The 26,026-nt window shown below is 38.6% G+C and overlaps 1 protein-coding gene across 1 annotated transcript in view; it reads left to right on the top strand.

Moving 5' to 3' along the window:
• The first annotated feature begins 5,999 nt into the window (after window positions 1-5,999).
• Window positions 6,000-26,026, top strand: part of LOC109964012 (guanine nucleotide-binding protein subunit alpha-11) — a 39,892-nt gene continuing 19,865 nt past the window's right edge. The window contains exon 1 of the mRNA XM_020607012.1: window positions 6,000-7,255. Coding sequence (XP_020462668.1) covers window positions 7,120-7,255 — 136 coding nt within the window. The 5' untranslated portion in view covers window positions 6,000-7,119. The remainder of the gene's footprint in view (window positions 7,256-26,026) is intronic.

Here is a 26,026-nt window from a genome sequence, read left to right as displayed (position 1 = left end):
CTATGATACTTTATTGATATTCTGTCTGGTATCACTGAGTCTCGCAAAACTGAGTCAAATAACAACAACAAAAATAGTCATAAATAATAACATTTTTACCTTAAATTTGAGATTGTTTTCCCAAAATGCATATGGCAGAATTAAACAGGACTGTAAAAAATGACATTATTTTTACATTTGTCTATGTTGCAACAGCAAAACCTTGGGCCTAATCAGAGAAGAGTATTATTTTGAAAAGGCAACAACGGAAGCTGAATTTCACTGCACAATGATGGCTTATGCTGCGCTGCGAATAGAATTTCGGTTGCTGCCTGAGCTCCACTGCTCCGTGTTTCAGATTGTGCTGCACCGAAATCAGGGGCCACTGGATTAACATTGATGATTATTTAATATAATGTTTCTGAAAGTTTCGGCTTCACATTTCTCCAGGCAAAAGCAAAGATGTCATCTTAAACCGATTTAACTTGACAACTTTATGATCAACTTAAACTTTTTATCTGAATAATGCTGGTCCTTATTGTCCATTGGGAACATTTATTAGTAGATCTTAATTCAAAATATTAAACTTTTACCAGGTTATGAATATATAATAACTTATATATAAAACTATACTAATCAAAACAATAAAATACTAAATATGGTGATCAAATAGAACATATAACACAACTGCATAGCACAAAGTCTTTATGAACTCATTACTGTGTACTACAAACGCAATATTTTTTGTGGTGCAGCAGGTTAGTGGCTTTTCTGAGTAGAGATGAACAACAAGTATTTTGTCACTCCTTCTCCTCCTCTGCTATTTGGATGTCAATCTTTTGTCTGAGCCAGCATAACCGGTTTGCCCAGGCTTTCATGGTCCCAGATATTGAGATCACCTGAGCTCTACATTGCCATAGGAACAAGGCGAGGTGAAAGAGCAAAAGAGGTGTGAACGAAGGGGTCTTGTCAGTAAAGTAAGAAAAGGTTAAAAAAAAACATGATGCATTTTATTTTTACAAAGGTGTTATTTTTCTTAACAAGACCTCTTTACACATTTTTCATGTGCTTTGAAGCTTGCAGTATCTAGATTGTGTGTGTCGGTGTATTTTTATATTTGCTATATAGTGAAAACCAACAAAGTTTTTTTTGCTACAGAGTGAGCACATTTGTGTAAAGTGAACACATTTTGGCCAGTCCTCATTTTGTGAAACACCTTTTTGAGGTATAAGGCTTGGTTTTTGGGTTCGGGTTAGAATTAGGTTTAGTGTTAGGGTCAGGGTAAGGGTTAGAGTTAAGCATTTAGTGTTGATGGTTAAGTGTTAGGGTAAGGGGCTAGGGAATGTTTTATGTCAATGTCATACTCAAAGAGGAAGGTGGCAAGAGAAGGATACTAGAAAAACACAGAAGGAAGAAAGGAACAGTAATAGAGAATCCTGCATAGTAACTGTCATGAACTGACTGAAAAGTGAAAAAAAAACTCTGCCTACAGGAAGTTAGATATCTGTAGTCTTCAGATTCTTGCTGAGGCGGATCTCCACTAAACTGACAACACATTGTATAATTATGTGGACACTTCCTACATCTCAAGTTTTTTAATGAATCCTTACAGGCAGCCAGAGAAACAGATAGACCAGCAGGAAGAAGAGCGTAAGGAGAGGAGACTTTGTCCCCTGTCACCGGCTGCTGTGGGAAACAAAAGATAATCAATGATTAATCAGCCAACAGCCATCAGGCTGTATTCTTTCATGTCCATGTCACTTCTAACAACAATTAACACGTCCTGAAAAATGTTGTTCTGCTGGAAGCTTGTAAGCACCACTGTTCAAATTAAGATTTTGTATATTGTTTGAGCAATTGCTCAAACAACTACCAAAAAAGAAAAGTACCATAAAGAGACACACAGTGACTACAAAGAGATCGAAATGATCACAATGAGATAAAACTGCCAAAAAGAGACACAGAACAACAACAAACATTGCATCAGATCTGTCATTTTGTGTGTCCTTTAAGGAGTTCTGTGGAGGATGGGTGGGGGGCCTTTTACCTGTGTAAAAAAAATAATCATTACCTTAAAATGTCAAATAAAAACTGTATTTCCAGTGAAAATGTAATTGTATTTATTAATTAATTAATTTATTTTTATTAAAATATAGGAGTCACACAGAAGCATGACAGAAATTACTAAAATGCTAAAGAAATAAAACTAAAGGGGCACATGAAAACAAGAAAAGGTGTGACTGTGATGTTGTATGCCTAGGTGCACTTAAATAAAAATACAAGTGTATTTGTACATATAAGAAAGGTGAGAATGTACTAAAGTTAGTTATTTTTAAAGCTTTTTAAAGTATTTAAAGCTATTAAAGTTATTTATTAAAGCTATTTCAAATTAAAGATTAAAGGACTTGAACAATGATTTAGCACTATGTATAAAAAGAGAGTTTCTGTTTGTTGAATTATGTGGTAGACAGTTTCAATGAAAAGGGATGGAATTCATTTCTGTGGGTGGAGGCTCCTATCATGACTTGCAGCCCAGTGAGATGTGGGCTGGCAAGTCAGGCGGTTATGTCATGAGTCATGTCTGAAGAGTTTCCTGATCATACCAAGCATGCCAAGTACAAGTCTGCTGACAGCTGCAGCACTTCATTCTTCCAGGTAATATGTTGTGTCTTTTGGCATTTTAGCTTCAGGTTGGAAGTAAAACTGCAAGGAACTTTAGCCAACACAAATGTATTTTATTTCTAACCTAATTACTGAGATTATAGGGAACTTGAATTACCTGCATCCACACTCCAGAGACTAATGTACTCCAACCTTTTGAATAAATGCATGTGAAGAAAGATTTGAATGTGATTTCAGCTGTGTAGGTCAGACATCGTCCAACCTTTTGAATAAATGCATGTGAAAAAAGATTTGAATGTGATTTCAGCTGTTTAGGTCAGACATTAATGCTTGTAAAACATGGAGGTTCTGTCACAGTTCAAACACAGAGTACATCTTGGCCCATCAGGCTCAGGGGCCTGATGGGTCAAGAGGCCCTAGGTTAGAGCCTTTATATGAAGTGACTCTTGATATTTCTTGTTTGAAAGTCATAGAACTCAGAAAGTCTATGAATAGATGCAAAATGACCACAAACAGTCAAAACAACTACAAAGAGATGAAAAGTGATCATAGAAATACAAAAGTACTGCAAAGAGAAACAGAACTACCAAAAAAGAAAAGTACCATAAAGAGACACACAGTGACTACAAAGAGATCGAAATGATCACAATGAGATAAAACTGCCAAAAAGAAACACAGAACAACAACAAACATTGCATCAGATCTGTCATTTTGTGTGTCCTTTAAGGAGTTCTGTGGAGGATGGGTGGGGGGCCTTTTACCTGTCTGTGTCCAGGGGCCCAGTTTCTCATGAAACACTCATGAGTTCAAGACATAAAAAGCATTAGCACAGGTCTTGATGAGGTGTTTTATAGAACATCACTTTTGCACCTACATCACGCATCCACTAGATGTAGCTCAACTACACTGTCTGCCAAGCAACATCACACTGATTTGATTTGTGAACAGTGTGACAGAGGGGTTGTAATTTTATTGTGATGATGATGGCTCTGAACACCTGTGGAATAGTTTGCCTTTTGCTTCTGTTCTTAGCACCATCCTCTTCATCCTCAGTGCAATAGCAAAAGGGTGAAGCCCTGGTCAGAGAAGAATGGAATTTTCACTCAGCTGTTGTGGTGAGAAACAAACTTGTAACAAGTGCAGTTTTTTTTTATTTGAACAGTGGTGCTTACTTCTCCTTTATTTGATACTTGATCTCCATTTTCTGCTACTTAATACTCTTTCTTTTGACAGATCTGACAACTTTGGTTACTAGTTGGTCTGGAGATTAAGATTTTACTCACAAATGTTTTACAGATTAAACTCCCCAACAGTATATAGGTAAAATTAACTTCACCATCACCAGCTATGACACTAATATATAGCATATACTGTATGATATTCCTGTACACAATCTACAGTAATCCACAGCAGATCAGCCTCATCATCAGTGAGACCTGCGCATCCATGGCCAAGTCACCAGTTAACTGTTTGTCCTTCCTTAGACACTGTTGATAGGTACTAACCACTGCAGACCAGCAACACCCAACAAGATCTGTAGTCTGGGAGATGCTCTGACCCAGTCATCTAGCACCACAGGTTGGCCCTTGTCAAAGTCACTGAGATCTTTACATTTGCCCTTACACTTTTTCCTTCGTCCAACACATCAAGTTTGAGGACTGAATGTTCACTTACTGCCTAATACACTCCACACACTGACAGGTGCCACTAGAGGTGACAAGATAATCTGTCTTACTGACTTTACCTGTCAGTGGTCACAGTGTTATGGCTGTTCAGTGTATAATGCCATACTGCTCTGACAAGTATAGTTTTGCCTAATAACTTATCCTACAGTACTTTTACTTTTGATGCGTAATGTCCATTTCACTGATAACATTTCTATACATTTTGACTAGAGTATTTTACTTTTACTACATTTTAAGTCTCCAAATTACTTCTCACTTAGGCTTAACCACCACCAGAACTGGATATTTTACTGCTTAAAATGCAAATAAGTTGTGAAAAGTAACTGAGGACATTTGCTCAGGCAATGGAAACACTGAAGATCTTTAGTATTTTATTCTGCTATATTATACTCCATTACATTTCAGAGGTAAAATACTATGCTTGTAACTTCAGTATATTTATTTAACAGTATTTTGCAGATTAAGATTAATATTTAAATTTGATGTATATTAAAAACAACTTGGCCTATAGAGTCTGGACTGAAGTGACACAACTGCCCACATGTTACATAACTCAGGGTCATGACCATTCATAGAAAGCAAACAGTTGTGAAGCTGTTCTGTTAAATTTGCAATGGCATTAGTGTTTCTTTGACTTGATCCTATGTGTCATATTGCAAAGTAAATAGACTTTGTGTTTTGTAACAGCAGGTTTGCTGGAGAACATAAGACACTTTACCTGTTCTATAGCAACAGGAATGAAAGCCACATCAAATATTGACAGTATCTGTGATGCTGTTTTGTTTGTTGACAAAGTGTTCTTTTGGAGAGAAAGCAAGAGGTGATACTGTGGTACAAGTATATGCTCTGCTATTTTTCCTGTGTTTTCTTTTGTTAATTTTTGGTGCCTTTTGGACATGAAATATTGCAACAAGCTTTGTGAGAAATACCTGGTTATTTTAGTTGAGTGAAAGTACTAATAAAGCCATGTAAAATGTATTCAAAATTCTACTTAAGCAAGAGAAGCTTAAAGTACAAGTATTCCTTCTACAGAAAGATGTTGCCTGTGAGTGAATGTCACTTTCGGCTTTTTTCGTTTAGGGGTCGCCACAGCGAATCGTCACACTGACGACATGTTGACATTTGGCACGTGTTTTACGCCGGATGCCCTTCCTGACGCAGCCCTGATTCCAACCCGGGCACCGCTGCGCCTTAGTAACATACATTATTATTATAAATGAAAAATTATGGAAGAATCTTAATCTGAAAACTAACTAGCAACTATAGCTATACTGGAGTAAAATGTACAAGATTTTCCTCTGAAGTCTAAAATATAAATGTAGCGTAAATTCAAATAACTACCAGAAGTACCTCAACAACTGCAAGCTATTCAAGGACAGCAATTGATTGAATAAACTTTTTTTCCACCACTGCCTACGTGCTCTATCGATTTTTGAAAATGTTTATATGTGAACTTGCGTAATTTGTGGGCAGATGTAAAGATGAACGGAAACAAAAAGCTTCAACAGTCAACGTGAGATGTGTAATCTTTGACAGGAGATGGGCGTTGCCCGTTCAGTCAAATGTCAGTCGATTTCACTGACACGCCTCCAAAAGGAGCGCTTCCTCTCAAACAAACTTGAAAAATATCCAATCAGGAAAGGCCCACCTCAAACACCCACAAGCTCTTCTTTTATTCGCTCTACATCTATCAATCATTTATATCCCAAGCAACGTCAGCAGCAGCACCATACCGGGGCTGAAGAGTGGGTGACGGGAGCAAGCACCACCATCAGGAAAAAAAAAAATACCAGGAGCGATAAAATGTACGGACTACAAGGTTCCATTTGACTGTCAGTAAGACGTTTTCGCATTTTGTGGGTTCAGTCCTGGCGAGGTTTTTTGGAGAATACTAGCTCAATACAATGAAGGTCCACTGTCAGGCCGAGCTTTCTGTTTTTTAGCCAGTTGTCTGCAATTCCACGGATGGCTAGCTGAGCGAAAGTAGCTAGCTAACAATTAGCCTGTCCATTTAGCAATCCTGGTCACTGGGTGGGCTGCAGGCGGAAAACTGCTTTGAACGCAGCCGTGTAGCAGTGGTCTCATTAGGATTGGTAACGTTACAAAGGTTATCGTTCGTCGAGTGCTTTAAACAGTGAGCTAACCTGTGTTTATTCAGTAGATGGACAGTTGGACGGTCTCTCATTGTCAGTGCGCGGGCGTACAGTGTTGGTTTCGGGGCGGATAGGCTTGTACTCGGCCGGGCAACCAGCAGAGGGTTGTACAGATGTGGCAGCCAGTTGTGTTCCGCTGTCTCTGGGACCGAAGTTAATCATTGGAAATATAAAAGCGAATTCTTCACGATAGTTAGGCTTTCGGGCTGACCAGGTGTTAAGGAGGGAAAGGAAATAAAAGGTGCACACTGAAAATTCAACTTGACACGTTAGCTTGGTTAGAACGTTAGCCGCATTTAGCTTACAAGCTAGTTAGTGAGTTACCCAAACGAATTTCATTTATTTTGGAACGTGCATCAAATAAAATTATGTGCACCTTCGCCAGTCATCAAAGATGTTTGTGAACATGTTGCATGGTAGATATTTTGTGATGAGCTGTCAGCCCCTGTAAGTCTGAGTATTTGGGTAAGCTGTCAAATATTAGACACTTGACAGCAGTTGTACCGTTAACAAAGGAGGTTTGATTCTGCAGCAGACTATCAAAACTTGACAGTATTTTCCTTGGTTTAACTTATTGAAAACGGCCTGTTGCTCGGAGGGAAGGGGGTTTACTTATTTGACACTGTGTGACACTGTAGCCCGACGCCCCTTGTCAGACGGGCTTCTCGGCTCATGCGGTGATGACTTTAGACTTCATGATGGCTTGTTGCCTGAGTGAGGAGGCGAAGGAGTCCAAACGAATCAACGCCGAGATCGAGAAACAGCTCCGGCGGGACAAAAAAGATGCAAGAAGGGAGCTGAAGCTTCTTCTGCTAGGTAAGCTTTGATATACTGTCTCACATTGGTATTGCTGGGCACCTGCAACCCCCCCCTCACATACCCAAACAAACAAACCTGATGGTGCAAAAGCAGTTGATTTGATTTTATTATATGGGCTCAGCACTGAACAGGCCCCATTACCTGGTCACCACAGGATTTGACTGTAATATGATATGCAAATAAAAATGCAGATGTGGTTCAGATGGTATTTCCAGTCTAACGGGAGCTTGTAGTGGGAAAACTAAAAGCAGCTATGGAATTTAAGCACATTTATACTTTTTTTTTTTTTTTTTACTAAATTGCGCCAGCCAGCCTTTGGGGTATCTTCTTTTACTAGGGACTCATGTAAATGCTTGACAATCTTATAAACATGACAAGAGGACTACTCATTGCTTAGTAACAGAAGCAGGAGATTAGCTGTGGGTATTTGCTTAATGTCAGGTTAGTTTGGTTTGAGTTTTCTTTTCACTAATCTGTAATTCACAATGCCCTAATAGAAACTGTTTATATACAGTTAAGAAACATGTTAGTAGTCCTTTGGAAATCAAGACCTTAAGGTCATAGAAATTTGTGTGGTTTAAATGTGATGTTTGTTTGTAGCGAGTCAAAACCATCTGAGATATTCTGAATTATGTAGATTATAGTGTGACTTTGAAGTACTTCACAGTTAGTTGTCAGCCGTTCCTTCTTATTAATACCCTTCCTTTAGTTGTCTTACTTATTACTGTGGTTTTATCTGCCTGTAAAAACATGGCTTAAATGATGAATAAGGGTTGGTTTTAATTAAGTCTGCTACAAGAGAGACAGCACCCTCTTGGTATCTGCTCTAGAAAATGCCTTCACTGACGTGGCCTGCCCTGGGAAAGAACTGTTCTCCAGAGAATAGACCACAGAATAACTTTCACGTTTATTGAAGAGTACCAGAAACATTGTATTTTTCAATACTGGCAGAAAAGGCTTTTGTTTTGTTTCTTGCACACTGTAATAAAGTCAAAGTTTAGTTTTGGCTACAGAACAGCATCACTAAACCTGACAGGAATTCAGCATCATGCTAAAAGACACTTAAGTACAGGTGAATGAAATCACAATTTCTGATTTTAAGGATGCTCTCTCCCTTACTGTATCTGCAACAGTGTCTGACACCGAAAGAAATCCTAGCTCACAAGAAACAACTGTTTTGTTGTCTCTGTTCTTAACCAATTAAGCAACTATCTCTGTAAAGGGAGGTGCACTTGTTGAATGCTAAAAAAAAAAAAAGATATTCGTTAACATCAGGAGATAATAGACACACTGGAGTGTCAACAGCAAGTTGAAATGCTACGTTTGGCTCATTAACGCTACCGTATTAGTAGTCGAACTGCGTGCAAACAGTCTGCTGCTAATAATCCAGTTTCCCTGATAGATTACATGTTGGACCAACTGAAAAAAAGACATGCTGTCAAACTCTGAGCCAGACTGTAAGTACATTTGTGCCTTTGACATGTATCTCATTTATACAGTATTGCTATGTAATGGGTGAATGAGACTCGAACAAACTGCTACATCTCCTGCGTCTCATCCTGATACATTGAGTTCACCGGTCTATGTCGGGGAAGCAGCGGTGAGGGGGTGCCGTGGTCATATTTGCATGTATTTGAATATTCATAGATCCTGGAATTCACAATGAGGGGGCAAGTAAAAACTGTGACTATATATTGTTTATAGCTGAGTATTTTTATATGCCAATATAAATATTAAAATGTCTCTGGAATGGAACTTTAAGCAGAGGCAATAATTCCAGCAGCAGGCTGGTTTTCTTCAGTTGTTAGCTAGTGCATGGTCAACATGAAGGCTGAGGAAGAGCCAGGGTCAGAGGAGTGCTCTGCTGCCTGCTCTGTGGCTAATGAAAGTCACAAGTAATTAAATGTGTACAGCCAGAGCCTAGGGAGCTGCAGTAGCAAAACCAGATTTTGAGCATTCTACAGTAAATAGCTTTCTTTAGCCTTTTAAAGCTTTTGTTAAACTGCTAGTGTACATTTTTTTCATTACTTTTTTCATTTCCTGAAATTATTAGATGAAGTATACAGAGGATCTGATAATGAGCTAGCTTATGCAATGACGAGGGTCTGCCATTTATTAGCACTAAACCTCTTTGATATTGAATGTGATCTATTGGTATAGAAAGACCTTTTCTCATTAAGACAATATATTGTGACATACCAATGTACTATTTTATAGCAAGAAACATAACATACAAAAGTGAGGTTTCTTAGTTCAGCAAAGTAAGAGTTCGTATGTTGTCATAAGAACAATATGTTAACATCCAAGTAACAAGTATATTATGATGTTATAAAAGATGGTGTTAGAAAAATAAAAGTTTGTTGTGCCTTCTGGACTTTTCTGTTGTTAATCCATTGTTGACTGAAGGTTAAGTCAGTCAAATGAATGAAAACCTGTGAAATGTCATGCATTAATGCAATGCTGCACGCGCGCGCACACACACACTATATATATATATATATATACACACACACACACACACACACACACACAGTGCCTTGCGAAAGTATTCGGCCCCCTTGAACTTTGCGACCTTTTGCCACATTTCAGGCTTCAAACATAAAGATATAAAACTGTAATTTTTTGTGAAGAATCAACAACAAGTGGGACACAATCATGAAGTGGAACGAAATTTATTGGATATGTCAAACTTTTTTAACAAATAAAAAACTGAAAAATTGGGCGTGCAAAATTATTCAGCCCCCTTAAGTTAATACTTTGTAGCGCCACCTTTTGCTGCGATTACAGCTGTAAGTCACTTGGGGTATGTCTCTATCAGTTTTGCACATCGAGAGACGGAAATTTTTGCCCATTCCTCCTTGCAAAACAGCTCGAGCTCAGTGAGGTTGGATAGAGAGCGTTTGTGAACAGCAGTTTTCAGTTCTTTCCACAGATTCTCGATTGGATTCAGGTCTGGACTTTGACTTGGCCATTCTAACACCTGGATATGTTTATTTGTGAACCATTCCATTGTAGATTTGGCTTTATGTTTTGGATCATTGTCTTGTTGGAAGACAAATCTCCGTCCCAGTCTCAGGTCTGTTGCAGACTCCATCAGGTTTCCTTCCAGAATGGTCCTGTATTTGGCTCCATCCATCTTCCCATCAATTTTAACCATCTTCCCTGCCCCTGCTGAAGAAAAGCAGGCCCAAACCATGATGCTGCCACCACCATGTTTGACAGTGGGGATGGTGTGTTCAGGGTGATGAGCTGTGTTGCTTTTACGCCAAACATAACGTTTTGCATTGTTGCCAAAAAGTTCGATTTTGGTTTCATCTGACCAGAGCACCTTCTTCCACATGTTTGGTGTGTCTCCCAGGTGGCTTGTGGCAAACTTTAAACAACACTTTTTATGGATATCTTTAAGAAATGGCTTTCTTCTTGCCACTCTTCCATAAAGGCCAGATTTGTGCAGTATACGACTGATTGTTGTCCTATGGACAGAGTCTCCCACCTCAGCTGTAGATCTCTGCAGTTCATCCAGAGTGATCATGGGCCTCTTGGCTGCATCTCTGATCAGTCTTCTCCTTGTATGAGCTGAAAGTTTAGAGGGACGGCCAGGTCTTGGTAGATTTGCAGTGGTCTGATACTCCTTCCATTTCAATATTATCACTTGCACAGTGCTCCTTGGGATGTTTAAAGCTTGGGAAATCTTTTTGTATCCAAATCCGGCTTTAAACTTCTCCACAACAGTATCTCGGACCTGCCTGGTGTGTTCCTTGTTCTTCATGATGCTCTCTGCGCTTTAAACAGACCTCTGAGACTATCACAGTGCAGGTGCATTTATACGGAGACTTGATTACACACAGGTGGATTCTATTTATCATCATTAGTCATTTAGGTCAACATTGGATCATTCAGAGATCCTCACTGAACTTCTGGAGAGAGTTTGCTGCACTGAAAGTAAAGGGGCTGAATAATTTTGCACGCCCAATTATTCAGTTTTTTATTTGTTAAAAAAGTTTGAAATATCCAATAAATTTCGTTCTCTGGACAGAGATCTCAGTTGTTGTCCCGGGGATCTTTTGGAGCCACTCTCCCAGTTTGGGGGTCATAGCCCCCAATGTTCCTATTCCCACGGGGACCTCTTGTGCCTTCACCTTCCACATCTTTTCTATCTCTTCTTTCAGCCCTTCTTCCTGATGATGCTATTGCTTGGGGTTGCTACATCTACCACTGCAGCCTTCTTCTTCTGTTTGTCCACCACTACTATGTCCGGTTGGTTCGCCATTACCAGTTTGTCAGTTTGTACTGGAACTCCCACAGAATAGCTTAGTGATTAATACCACTGGCTTTGGTACGAAAGGTTGGGGGTTCAAACCCTGGTCAGGGCGTGGTCAGTATCCAGACTGGGCCCTTAATGCTACCTGTCTACCTCATTGGTGATTAGAGTTGTCAGTGCCCGTTGTGACAAGAGTCATACCGGCTCGTCGCCTGGGTCAACAAGGTCCGCATCAGGTGTTGAGAACCAGGACAACCTGATGAGAAGTGGGCTACTGGAACAAGAGCAGGAGCAAGACATTCATGTATATATTCAAAACAAACTCTATTGTTTAGTAAAGGGCTTTTTTTCATCATTTTTTTTTTATATCAAGATATTGCATTTTTTTTTTGTACCCTTAGTTTTTGAAATCATTTTTACATGTCCAGCATCTATGAAGCAACATTATCATTCATTTGGAGTCAAGTTTCTGGCCATCTGGTAAATGCAAGTCCAAAATCCACTCTCTTGTTAGGTCTGTTTTGGGTCTCCTGCCTCCTGAGGGAAATGCCTAGCTTTTTAGTTTCCAAATGCTCTAATATGTTCACCAGCTGGTTGTGAACATTGTCTGTTGCTTTTGAGCATTGAATGTACAGTGAGTAACTCCTATCATGTGCAGGTCACTATGTGGTCCCTCTTTAATCTATACTGTATTTTCATTACAGCTATTTCAATATAATGACACAATGTGTTCTCATAACAGAATCTCTCAACTAAGCTTTTGCTTCATTGTGTGTCAGTTTTATACTGTCATTTTTATAAAGTTCATGCAGGTTTCTAACGATTTAAGATGCACATATAGGATTTTTAAGTCATTTTTTTAAAAACTCCATACTTTTCAGAATACACATTTTCAGCTGAATAGGATAGACAATTTGAAAACAGCATTTATGTGATCAGACATATCCATTTTTAAGGAAGGACTATTGTTGCACAACTTCACAGCAATACAGTGTCTAAGGTAGAGAACAACTTCAGAGGAAAATTTAAGCTCTATTCTAGCTGAAATGTTTTGAGGTATGACAGTTTTGTTATTCACATTTTCAAACCCAACTTCTCCTTCACATTTACAGTCAATACAGAAAGTATTCAGACCCTTTCAAGTTTTTTACACTTTGCTGTTTTTCAGACTTATCTATAAATGAATTCAGTTACATTTTTCCTCATAAATCCACAGAATACTCCACAATGGTAAAGCAAAAAGATTTTTTGAGTATTTTGTAAATTTATTAAAGATAAAAACTGAAATATTCCATTTACATAAGTATTCAGATTCTTTGTTATCACACTTGCAGTTTTGCTCTGGTGCATCCTGATCCTATCAATGGTCATTGAGATGTTTCTACAGCTTGGTTAGAGTCCACCTGTGCCTAATTTAATGCATTGGATAAAATTAGGAAAGGCACAAACCTATCCATATAAGGACTCCTAGTTGATGGTGTATGTCAGAGTGAAAAACGAAGCCATGATACTGAGAGAATTGTCCACAAACCTGCTAGACAGGATTTTGTCACAGATCTGAGGAAGGATACAAGAAAATTTCTGCAGCATTGACAGTGCCAAAGTGCACAGTAGCCTCCATCATTCTCACATAGAAGAGATTTAGAGCCACCAACAGTCCTCATAGATCTGGCCAAACTGGGTAATCGGGTACAAAGGGTCTTGGTCAGACAGGTCAACAAGAACCCAAGGGTCATCATGAATGAGATGCAGTTTTTCTGCATCTCCAACATGACTGGGGGACATATAGAGCAATTCTGAATTAAAAACCTTATCCAGAGTGCTGAGGACCTCAGGTTGTAAGGAAGGTTTACATTTCAACAATACAATGACCCAAAGCATACTGCCAAGAAAACACAAGAATGGGTTCAAGAAAACTCTGTCAAAGTCCTGGAGTGGCCCAACCATAGTCCGGACCCGAAACCAATAGAGCATGTCTGGAGAGACCTGAAAATGGCTGTGCACCAATGCTCACCTGGTCAACCTTGAATGATTCTGCGAAGAATGGGGAAAAAACGGCAAAAGAAAGGTGCCAAACCTGCAGTTTTATTCTCAAGAAGAATTGAGGCTGGCACTGCTGCCTAAGGTGCCCTAACCAAGTACTAAGTGGAGGATCTGAACACTTGTGTAAATGGAATATGTGTCTTTTATTTTAATACATTTTCAAAACACTTGAAAAACCCTTTTTTCACTTTATTGTTGTGGAGTACTATGTGTAGATTGAGGGAAAAAATGAATTGAATCCATTTTAACATGAGTCTAAAATATAACAAAATGTGGAAAACTTGAAAGGGACTAAAAACTTTCCATATGGACTGTAGTTGTTGTTTGGGCATTCAATAGAGCTTTTATTATTTGAAAGCTGCCTGTGAGAGACAGTAGAGAAAGTGAGCACTTAGCAGCGGTTATGAAGCAAATTCAGATCCATGACATTGAGGGAACATTCTGTTCATCTGAATGAGCTAAGGCCCCAGGCAGCACAGGATATTTACTTGAACTCATAATTGAAAAGGGAGTGAGGATACTGTATATATACACACACACATTGAGCACACACTTTATCTGTCAATGTGCACACCGCTCAAACAGGTCGGTAGTATCTGTGTTAATGAGTGTTTGTTTTTTGGCAACACCCAAGGATGTCTCATGCATGGAGCCTACCTACACCTATTATGGTTTCCCTTAGTAAGTCTTGCAGTAGGCCAAGCAGATAAACCCTCTGTTAGTCACATTTATTTGGATCACTGTTAGCTGCTGCCAGGGTAACAGCAAGCATGGCTGCGTTTTGTTGAAATAACAAAACTGCAGACAGTAAAGATTAACAACCCACGCACAGACAGATAAAATGACCCAAAAGAGATTTGTGAAAGTGTGTGTATACATGTACAGTAGCATCGTGGGCTATCATAGGGCTGCTCTGTGGCTTCCCAGCTATCCTTATAGGTGCAATAGCACCGCTGAAGGCAGAGTTGGCAGATGCCTTCCTGTGTCTTTACTCCTACATCTGTATGTCTACCAGCACTGACTGACTCTTCGCCAAGCTTGATAATGCTAATCATCACCCACATGAGCTTATTTCCCAGAAGTCTCAAATTGCTCGACCTGGTGTGAATGTGTCAACTATATGTAAGTTATTTTAGCTAAATTATTATTGGTTTATATTGAAAGTCAAATGAACCTTGACTTTCATTCCACTTAGGAGGAAGCTGTCTACACAGATCCAGCCCTTTCCAGCAGTTATCCTGTACATCACAGCTATCAGTGGGATACTGAATACATTTTCATTACTCAGTGCAAGGCAACTGACAGCCAGGGCATCTATTTATTTCTTAACCCAGTATGACTTGTGTGGCTCCTTTTTTGCTGTCCACAAGAAACATGATTAGTTATTTACAGTCTGACACTGCATCTATTGCAGCGATTAGGTGATTTTGTCATCCAACATATTGTTGAGATGAGTAACTGGTTTATTGATCAAAAGAAACTTGATCAGAGATAGTTGTGGTATTTAATAAGTTGGGTAAAAACAAAAAAAATGCTCCTTTACACTGGTATTTCAGTGTAAAATTAATACTTTTTCACTTTTAGTCAGGAAGAAAACTTAAACTGAATATTAAATTATTAGGTTATTTATCAAACATATTTAAAATAATCTGAAATGTAGTCAAACTTTGACATCTTTACCACTGACTAGTTGTATCTTTATATTCCCTGACAACACCAACAAAGGTGGTTGTGTCTGCATTACCTTTTCTTAAGTTTGCATTTGTTCCTTTCCAGAGAATCCAGTATTTTATTTAATATGTATATGAATATTATTGCAGTATTACGGTACCAGATCGATGACTTTGTTCTTTGACACTCAATGGTAAATAATACACAATTAAATGTGCCAAAGAATGGGAGAGCATTCACCCAAGCAAAGAGCAGATGTGTGGCTTGACACACAGCATCTGCATTGTATGTGCTCAGGTTGAACAGTGGCTGGCCCAACTGACTTGTAATGGCAGTCACTTCTGAGAGCCCGATCCGCTTAGTTGTCCAACCACTGACACTGTTCTACCAAGACTGTTTGTTTAACAAAAGAAGACTATTAACAATTCCTGTGAGTTTGTAACTATATTATCACCAACACCAGTACAAGTTCTGTGTGGCTGTCCGCATTGAGGCTTCTTTCTGCCAGGCATGGCTGCACAGTTACAGCAGTGGCTTCCTTGAATTCAGCTGGAGCTCTCAAACTCCTGTGTGTTTCTCTCTACTGGTGTCTTTACTCACAGAACTTAGCTATGTTAAAGCTCACTTTTAATTAACATTATTCTGGTGTGGTAGAGGTCTTCAGCAGCAAGTGCTCATGTTACCTACAGGTAGGCTATAGCTAATGTTAGCTGTAACTAACATCAGCAGTGCACAGCTGCTTATCAGAGACTTTCTGTGGGATCTTCCGGGAATGTCTCCCACACAATAATGTTAGATGTCACTGTGTGGAATGGGGCTAATGAATTTTAGGTCTGCCTGGAGTGGAAAAATGCCCAGTAGAGTGAAAGAGATGGTCTGAGAGCTACTGGTGAACTCGGGAAAGCCGTATGACGCTGATGTTAGCTTTTGATTCGACAGTTAAGGGAGACGTTACCATACAGAGTGACATTTTCTCTGTTTTGACACCTTTGAATGTTGTGAAAGGGTTTTAGACATTCTAGAAATGCCCTTAACACTTAGTGACGCCCACTTTCAAATTTGTAAAATGTAAAACAGGTGTAATGTGTTCTCTCCTTCTAGTCCTAGTCAGCACTCAAGCAGCAGAGTTCTGAGCCAGTTGTACCTCAGAAGAGGAGAGTATTGCAATAATCCAATCTGGTTGACATAAAAACATCCATTAGTCTTTCTGTATCACTCTGAGAGGGAGGTGGACATACTGAAGTGATGTTTTTGAGATGATAAAAGACAGATTTGGTGACAAACCCCACATGAGCCTTAAAATTCAGTTCTCAGTCAAATATAGTACCAAGGGTTCTGTAGCCTTTATCAGTAAATAACCTGTAATGTTACTGAATAAACATGAAACAGGTTACCTCAATCTCAATGCCACACTTGGGTTTTGTTAGCTTTATATAAGATAATACATATTCCTTATCAAAATGATGGGAGTGACTTGTGCGAGGTGCTGGAAACACCTTCTCCGCTAGTACAGATGTGGGGTGCACAAATACTTTTGTGCCAACTTTCAGTCCAAGAAATCTTTGTACATTTAAAATAACTCTTTGAACATTTACTGTCACCAGTAAAATACATATATACTCAAAGCAGGCAGTGTCAGATCTGTAGGTTATCACAGCATGAGTAGAGTACTGCTTCTCCTGAACGCTAGCACCACATTAAGCATTATCAAGTGGTTACCATTCTGTTTACAGTACTGTAGTTGAATATATGAATATTTCTCTCTTACTTAAAGGCTTTAGTTTATATTCCTAATGAGTTTTTTAATTAAAACATTTCTTGAACTAATTTGTATGCCCCACATACTGTGATGTTAAAGTAAGGACTTTTTAGACCATTTTGTATTTTTGGTATAACTACTATTATAAGCCATCTTAACTTAGCCATCTTATTTCAGAGGTATACATATGTATGCAATCCTAAGCCCTTGACCCTATACTGCAGATGGGAAAAAATTGACTTTCACAGTGTGGTGCGAAGGCAAGGCAGGTAGCTGTTTGTAGTTCTGTACTGTTTGTCTGGTAGGTCTGTTGGCTGAGCAAACTGATGTTGACACACCCAGAGTTTCGACAGTTATGTGGCAGTCAGGACTGTGAGAGACTGGCCAGTTCTTCTCATGTTGCCGCCTGTCTGGCTTGTTATTACCAACATGTATGACCCCGTGAAAACTTTCTCATATTACTGTATATTAAAGGATAAGGTTGGTGGTTTTCTCTATTAATAGTATTTTCAACAGGCTAAAACCAATAATGAATCTGTTAATGTCAGCCAGTCTCCAGCCTGGATTAGCATATTCATCTGAGCCAAAGACCGTTGTTGTTGTTGTTGTTGTTGTTCAAAAGAAATAAAACACACTGCCACACTGGGTGACACGTTTCTTCATTACAAAACATCAGTCCTGTATATTTGTTAAAAATGTTTCCCCAAAAGCTTCAATCAAACATAACTTTTTACAGCATCTGATAGGGCTGGGTGATATGTTATTTATTTGCTTGACTCTGGTTAGCACAATGATGCACCAGTAATTATAATCCATTAATATGTATTCATGTGAAATGTGCCATTCTGCATAATAATTACTTTTGGTACTTTAAGTATATTTTGATGCTAATACTTTGCTATTTAAATAACATTTCAAATGCAGGACTTGTAGCAGAGTATTTTTACATGCTACTTTTACCCATGTAAAGAATGTCAGTACTTTTTCCACTACTGTTCAGCAATGATGATAAAATGTTTTTATTTTATACTTAAATTTATTTAGCCACAAATCAAAAAGAAGATAACTGCTAGGACTAAATGACTTTGCATTTCAGGCATTATTATTGTTAGGCAATATGAAATGATACCATGAAATTAAAAGCTTATACACCATATTAACATGCATTGAGGAGATCAGTCAGCTATGACAACAGCTGTGTGCTTCTGCTGCATATCTAAGCCCTGCCCTCAGTCAAATTCACAGACACACAGACGTGAAACTGGATGAACTTTCAGCATTTAATTACACCACAGATGTGTTAAAAAAAAAAAGGAACTCTATGAAAAGAACTGAGCCATTCGATCTGGCTCTGTTCAAAAAGCTGTTATTCCCACCAGTATGAGGGAGCACTCACCTCCGTGACTCTCGTGTAGTAACCTTACCACAACAGTAGCATGTAAAGTGTGCTGTGCTCTGCGAACTCAACCAAACTTGCTTTGTGTCTGGTAGCCGTACATTGTTTGTTCTTAAAAAACCTACCATGTGATTGGTTACGATCACCTCCTTGCCTGTGATGTGATAGGCTATCAAGCATAGTCCCTTATTGATAGTTTATCGACCATTGTCATTTTCTACGACAATGGTTTTTATTGTTTATATTGCCCAGCCCTAGGATCTGAAGTAGCAAGAATCAGTTGCACATGTGAGATCTTTGTGCAAGGTCTCTGCTTTGTTTACAGTCCACTAGCTCCTTGCGCTTTCACGATCAACTCATACAACAAACAAGACAATACCCATATTAAGTGAACTTCTGAGACGCACAGGTAAATGTCTTAAACACTTTGCTGCAGACTGATAGAGTATAGACCAGCCAGTAGAGACGCAGGGACACTGAAGCTCACTGCTTGGCATTTTTTAAGCCATGTATTGGCATAGTGTTGTCAATTTATCTATACATGCCGATTATGAATATTTGAAAAAGTACCAGTGTTAATTTTCTGTAGTATTGATAATCCGATACCAGCTACACTTTCTCGCTCTTTCTTCTCTCTGACAAAGGGTCTATGCGCGTGCACACACACACACACACACACACACACCCACACCCCGATGCAGTGCCCACAGCCCTGCCTCCTGTTACTTACTCACAGTGCTGTCTGCTTCATCAGTCACTTTACAAAAAAAAAATGTCCAGAAAGAATTAAATTATAGTTGGCCAAATATTCACAATGTGGAACACTTGGTAAGAAATCTACAGGTGCTTTCTTTTGCAGTTTTATTAAATGTGATTGTAATTTTATTATTATTTTAAAGCTGCATTAACTAAGATTTAGCACAAATTTGGAGTGTTGTCTCCCTGAAGTACCAAACTCCCCCGCTCCACTTTGCTATCTTTAGGCAATAATCTTTAGTTTATTTCTACCCTTCTCCGGCTACTGTTGTTAAAATCCGCACCGCACTTCTTCTATGCCTCCAAGTTATAAGAGGCATTTTTCAAACCAGAAAGGCTCATTTCAAATATGGACCACAGAGGCTCCATGTACAGGTACCGCCCAGGATGAAAGTGGAGCTGTTAGACCCAAGAGGCCACGTTCTTTAGCACAGAAAGAGTGCAACAAGGAACGAGGCGAAACCAGAGTTAACATTGGTTTGGCATGTTGGAGATAGAGAGCATTAAAAGTATCCAAAGGACTAAAAATTGATGCCAATGTGGCTTTCTTCCTGCTAGACAAAAGTACTGTAGCTGCCTAACATGTATATGTCGACATCATTAGCAAGCTAATGTTAGCATTTTAGTTGTAATTTGGAGTCATTCCAACTGACTGCAGTGTTAATGTTTTGCTGTCTGATTAGCAGAAACCAGCACATTTTCATGGATTAGCAAATGAAGTAATTTTTGCTCAGGCTTTGGTCCAGTTTACGTCAGACCTAGCACTACAGTTCATGTAGCATTTTAGTGAGAAGTTGTTAAAATATACACCATCAACATAACTAGAAAAGTGGGAGATTGTTCAACTATCAAAGGGTAACATGAAATTTCCCTTGCTTCACATACCACTCTCGCAGCTTATGTTTGTCAATTATGTAACACTGAACCTGATGCGAACATTAGTACAATATCAGTATTACTGGGAAAAAGCATTGCTCTTTATAATTTGCTTGTGTTACTGCTGATACATCTTCTACAAACAACATTAGACATATGTATGCATATCACTACAATGCAAGCCTCATTAGTTGACATTGTAAGCATAAGCATAAACTTTATTGCCAAGTATTTCAAGAACACAAGGAATTTGATTCCAGCTCAATGCCCCCCAATGTGCACAACAGAAAAGCAAGATAAATGCACAATATATACAAGTTAAAAGAGTAGCATAGACTATCTGTTCATCATTGTAATAGTCCAGGGAAAGAAACTGTCTTTGTGTCTGGTTGTCTTAGTGCACAGTCACTGCAATACCACCGAAAAACCACAGGCTGTATGGGCTCTATATTCCGTATACATTAGTTCTGAATCCTGTTATTACTACTGCGCTACCTGACTGCTACAACTGTCTCCAGCTGTCTTGACCACATATGACCTAGTTTCAGAGACAGGGCAGGAGGAGCTAAGAGGAGTGGAGGGAGAAGGAATGGATACTGCTTGACTTTGTTTTGACTCTCACTTTGCCCTTAATGGTCAAAAATTAGAGGGAGAAGATAGTTAATGCAGCTTAAAGGTTTAGTTTTACTGTGGTTAAGATCAAAAGAAATCACCGGACACATCCTGGCATTATCCTTGGCAAAGCAGCACTGCGGTGTGTGCTCTGGCTCAAAACCAACTGGTAGGTTATTGAGTGTGAGAGTCATACAGCCTGGCTGTCTCTGAGCACTGAGGGTTTGGGAATACGGTGATGAACCAGCACCAGACACTCAATTAATTGATTAATGATAGTTTAATAATGAATCACAGATTTGTATTGATTTGGAACACAGATGCCTGGATGTGAACCACATTTTGGACATATGATTGTTTGTTTGATATGAAGTAAAATTAAACCCATAAGAAGGGTCGGTATAAAATTTGGCTTCAGTTCCCTCCTTCACCATCTGTTGCCAATTTCTCTCATATCCAAAATGTCCATACATACAGGTGAGAGTTTATGTACAGGTGCACACATTCTCATGTCAAGTTTGTTTTTATAAATCCAGACTTTAATGTGGGAAGTGGCATACGTGTGTTTCAAGCCCCATTTTGTGTGTACACAACATTTATGAGGCCTCTGATCTCAATCCAGTTGAACACCCATGGGAGGCTTTTAACTTGTGTTATACATTAGTAACAAAACGTCAAATGAAGGAATTTGTTTTTGAAATATGGTGTCCAGCAGAGCTCAAATGACTTGGAGAATCCAGCTGAAGGAGGATTGAAGCTATTTGTGGTTCAGCTTGTAGTGGTCCAACACCTGACTGACTTCAGTTTTATTTGCATTTGTGAGTGAAAAGGTTCACTAGACAGTCATTCACTTCCTGTATAGTCAGCCAGCCTTTCTTGACAGTAAGCTCTAGCAGACAAAGCTTCCTGTTTGTTATGGTTGGTGCAATTTCAAGGAATCATTTACTCAAAGTGCCCTTTTCCTCCACGCTGTTACACTTTGCACTTCCTTCCTCTCCCTCTTGTCTCCTTGACTCCCGTGGTCTTTCCCTTTCAACGTGCAGGCCAAACTCTGCTTCAAGTTATTACTCTTTATGTAAACCATAGTGCAAATGTCTTCTGTGGCCAGATTCAATGAAATGGATCTGTTTCAACTATTTTTTACCTGTTCGTTTAGAGTTGATGGTTATTTAGCAGATTAACTAATATCCTGGTCTGAGCATGATACGGTCACAGTGACATGGTTCTGCCATGCTTAACGGTCACAGCTGTGTGATTATTGGGCTTCTCCTTAATTTGTCCCCTCTATGCTTTGCTGTGTTGAGGATTTTAAAATGGCTCAAGGTCTCTGATAAGCTTGTGTTGGTCTGTGCATCCTACTAGGGAGCTTTTAAATTATCAGGTTTAGTCTTACCTGATTTTTGGCCATTTTTCATATGCTATGTATATCACTTAGTTTTAATTTGAATATTTTGTCCGCCATATTTCTAAATTTCATTTCTATTTAATTAAAATTGCTGCTGCTAGAATACAAACACCAAGAACAGAGAACACATTTCTCTAGTCCTTAGATCATTGCACTGGCTTCCAGTTAAATACAGAATTAATTTAAGAAGGCCCTATTTATTGTCTACAAGTCTCTCTCAATTGTCTGGGTACAAAATGTATCAGAGATGCTGTATGTTTTCTGAGTACACTACTGAAAAGTAAAAGCCAATGTAAAAAGTGCTTGGTCTTAAAAAGTGCCAGATCTGTAATAAAGTGAATGTCAGCTGGTAGTGTTCCACAATTTAGAAGCAGCCACAGAAAAAGTGCAGTCACCCCATCACTTAAGAATTTAGACCTGCCCCGACTGTAGCCATTTTAAATACTAAACCAAAGAGTCTTCTTTTTTCTGCTGCTTTTAATTCATGTATCTTATCTACTTGTATCTTTCTTCCATTACTCAATGACTTCAGTTTACTTTATTGTGCTGTTCAGCTGACTGTATGTATCAATGTATCAAATTTCTAGAAGAAAGTACGCTCACCTCAGATGTTTAAGTACTAAGACATTAATCTTGGGAAGAATAAGGAAAATGGTTACAAAGCATATTGAGAACAGTAAGAATCCACAGTCTGCCACAGCTATCCTACACTAAAAGTACTAGGTATCTACACTTGCATGTTACTACTTTGTGCTGTCATATAATTGTTGCTTTAAATTTGCATTTAATGTTTTATTCTAATTTGCATTCTGTTTGTGAATGCATTTTAATCTTTCATCTATTTGTGTGCATTTTGTTAAGCGCTTTGAATCCCCTTTCTGTATGAAAATATGCTATATAGGATAAAGTTTCAACAAACACTTATAAAATTCTTGAAGGTAGGATTTAAACCAGGGCTGTTGTATTAGACTGTATTAAGTTTTTTTTCTAGATGTACCTAATAAATTGACAATTAAGTGGACATAAGACTTAAGTTTGCTATGTTTATACAGGGTGGCTGTGGGTCCTTAAGAAATCTTAAAATGTCTTAAATACAGTTTTACTTAATAAATGTATTTAAAAAGTATTAAACTGTCCTAAATGTGGATTGGATTGGTCTTAAATGTTTTTTAGCCACTTCCCTGTGAGAATTTCTCTAGTCTACCAGACCAAAGAAGAAGAAGAATTGATCATTATTTTTAAGAATTATTTACTATTTGACAGTTTTTGTTAATTTACTTTACTGATCATTTTGAACTGACATCATTGTGTTTACTTGGAAAAAGAATATTTTTACTTTTGCTATTTTCATCGCAGGTTTGGTCTTAAATTTAATTTAAAGTGCTATTAAAATGGTTTTGAATTTAACTTGTGTATAGATGTAGTCACCCTGTTACATCCATACAGTGGATGTGTATTTTATTAAAGTACTTTTTAGAGTACTTTTAATGGAAGCCAGTAATAGCCTTCAAAGCAATGAAATACCCACAATAATTGTGACGTTCAATCACCTATGAATACTTAATGTTGAAACTATACCGCTGAATTTATAGCATTGAAATGTTGTACTTTGGAAACCATCTTTCTGAATTTGTGTTCCTTTTGACATTTTCAGTAGTCAGTTTAAATTTGTGTAATTTCAGAAACTTTCCGCAGTGTTCACACATTCACATAAAAAGATCAAGTGCTTATAAGATTCAGATCTTTCCATACCTTTAATTCTTATAAGTTGAGTGGAGAGTATGGGATTGAAAAAGTCACACTAAAACGGCGTTTGACTGGGCTCTGTGGAGACATACTGAAGCCTATCAGCTATCCAGTGCAGGAGTTGCCATGGGAACTAGCATTACCCCTCAGGAGTAGTACAGTAGCTTGTCCATGAGAAATGCTTTCTGCTGGGTTTTCCAGTTAGGCAGGAGAACAATGGGATCTGTTGAGTTAAACTGATCATGCCTGCAAGACATGCCCCTCTCCTCTCGTTGTGTGTGTGTTTGGAAAATTCAAATACACATGAATGCACACACTCAGTAAACCAAGAAAGCAGATGTTATCTGTCCATGGTCCACTCTCTTCATTTCCCTCTTTGTAAGTTTTAAAATTGCCTCTGCCAATTCAGTAAAGAAGGACAGCAGAGAAAACCTGCTCTGTAAAATACATTTTTCATATCTTTCTTACGTCCCAGTCATAGCCCTTTCTTCTGTTCAGCTCCTTAGTCAATGACAGAGTGAACTCTTTAGTGGTGTGTCTTCACAATTGCTATTTATGTCCCCTTCTCCAAGACATACTCTGTCTGAAGGGGAAACTCCAGTGTAGCCTGACCTGCTTTCCACAGTCAAAGATCCTGTCTGCTTTGAGAGCAGGCAGCTCTCAGGGCACTCCTTCACTGTAAACTCAGCTCTGGTCTTCAGTCAGCAACAGTCAGACTTCACTCTTGTCATTCTTGGAAGACATTTCAACTACTTTGCCTCAGGAATACCAGCTGCACTTAATAACACAAAGCACATTCCATGTTCTAATCAGTCACTACAGTTAGACAGTGGTGCTGTAAACATTATCAGAGTCACCAGTGCTTTCTAAGTTTTTTTTGCACATGTATTTTCTTTTACCCTATTTGGTATTGCCAGTTCCTGATACGCAACTGTCCTTTTACTATTAGCTCCCTCTCTTAGTAGAAAGCTCTATGGATGACAATGTTGGTATCAAGTGCTTTGTACATTAATAATGAATCACATACATAGACATTTATCATCTCCAGAGAATGAATCTTAATCGCTTTATTGACAAACTTTTCATTTACTGTGATCATGAGGTTGACAGTTGTGGCTTTGAGTGACATGTCTCAAAATTTTATTTTTATAATTTGATATTGCATTTTATAAAAACTTGCAAAGCTAATAATATGTTTCAGAATGGGAGTGGAGCTGCATACAGTTTTGTTACTAAACTAGTGCTCTTGTGAGTTTGTTGGCACATACAGTATGGTCTGTACATATAGTCCGTGTAGGTATAAATTGTTACTCGCAAACACTGTCCACATGGGTCTGCATTGAGTGGCATAGGCAGAAGACAAAATTTACACCATGAGGACAGTCATAGTAATGTGGACACTAAGTATAACTTGTGCTTTAGTGTGCATGTGTGTGCTACTTAACCCTTTGTTTACATGAAAATGTTCTTGAGGCTGCAGGCATTTATGATGCATTTCTGTCAGCACAGTTCAGCCCACTTTAATCATGCTGAGCCAGTAGGCACGGGTTTCCATCCGTCTTTAATGGCAGGGATTAATCGTGCTGCCGGCCAGCTTCTACCCAGGGCCAACTGGGGCTGAACTCCACTTTTGACAGAGCTGGCTCATTAAGACGTGATTGGCTGAAATGTTGTGCCAAGGCAAATTCTTTACATTCAGCAAGAGTTACTCATTATCTGTAATTTCATTGCAGCAAGATTTGAAAATGGAGTCTCTCACTCAGTCTTCTGACAAGGGGTTAAAATAATACCCAACATCAAGGGCTCCATATTGCAAGCTAGTAACACCACAGCAACAGTGCGAGTTATGCGTCCCTTCTCAGGAGCTCACGCCCCGCTCCCATCTAATGAAGATGCAGAAAATAAATAATGCATTTTACAGTGCAGTGGAATCAACTGCGCCATTAATCTGAGGTAACAATATACACTATTCAAATGCTCTGCTTATTATTTCTGGGCAAGAAAATGAAGGCCCATATCAGCCCATGCAGAATTGTCGTCATAAAAAATGTTTTCCATAGCTTTTGCACAAAATCTTCTTAAAAATGTTTTAATGTTTTGTTATTGCATTTATAGTAAAAATGTTTAAATACCAGACCTTGCTGATTTAGAACTTCTTGTATGTGAATTTTTTTTCGCTTTGACTGATCAAGCATCACTGTGATTTTGTGATTTGTTAACCTGTGATGGGCTCTTACCTTTTT

The sequence above is a fragment of the Monopterus albus genome, unplaced genomic scaffold, assembly GCF_001952655.1.
Source record: "Monopterus albus unplaced genomic scaffold, M_albus_1.0 scaffold83.1, whole genome shotgun sequence".
NCBI classification, from domain to species: domain Eukaryota; kingdom Metazoa; phylum Chordata; class Actinopteri; order Synbranchiformes; family Synbranchidae; genus Monopterus; species Monopterus albus.
Note: the sequence above shows the minus strand (reverse complement) of the source record. Positions and strands in the feature narration are given on the sequence as shown.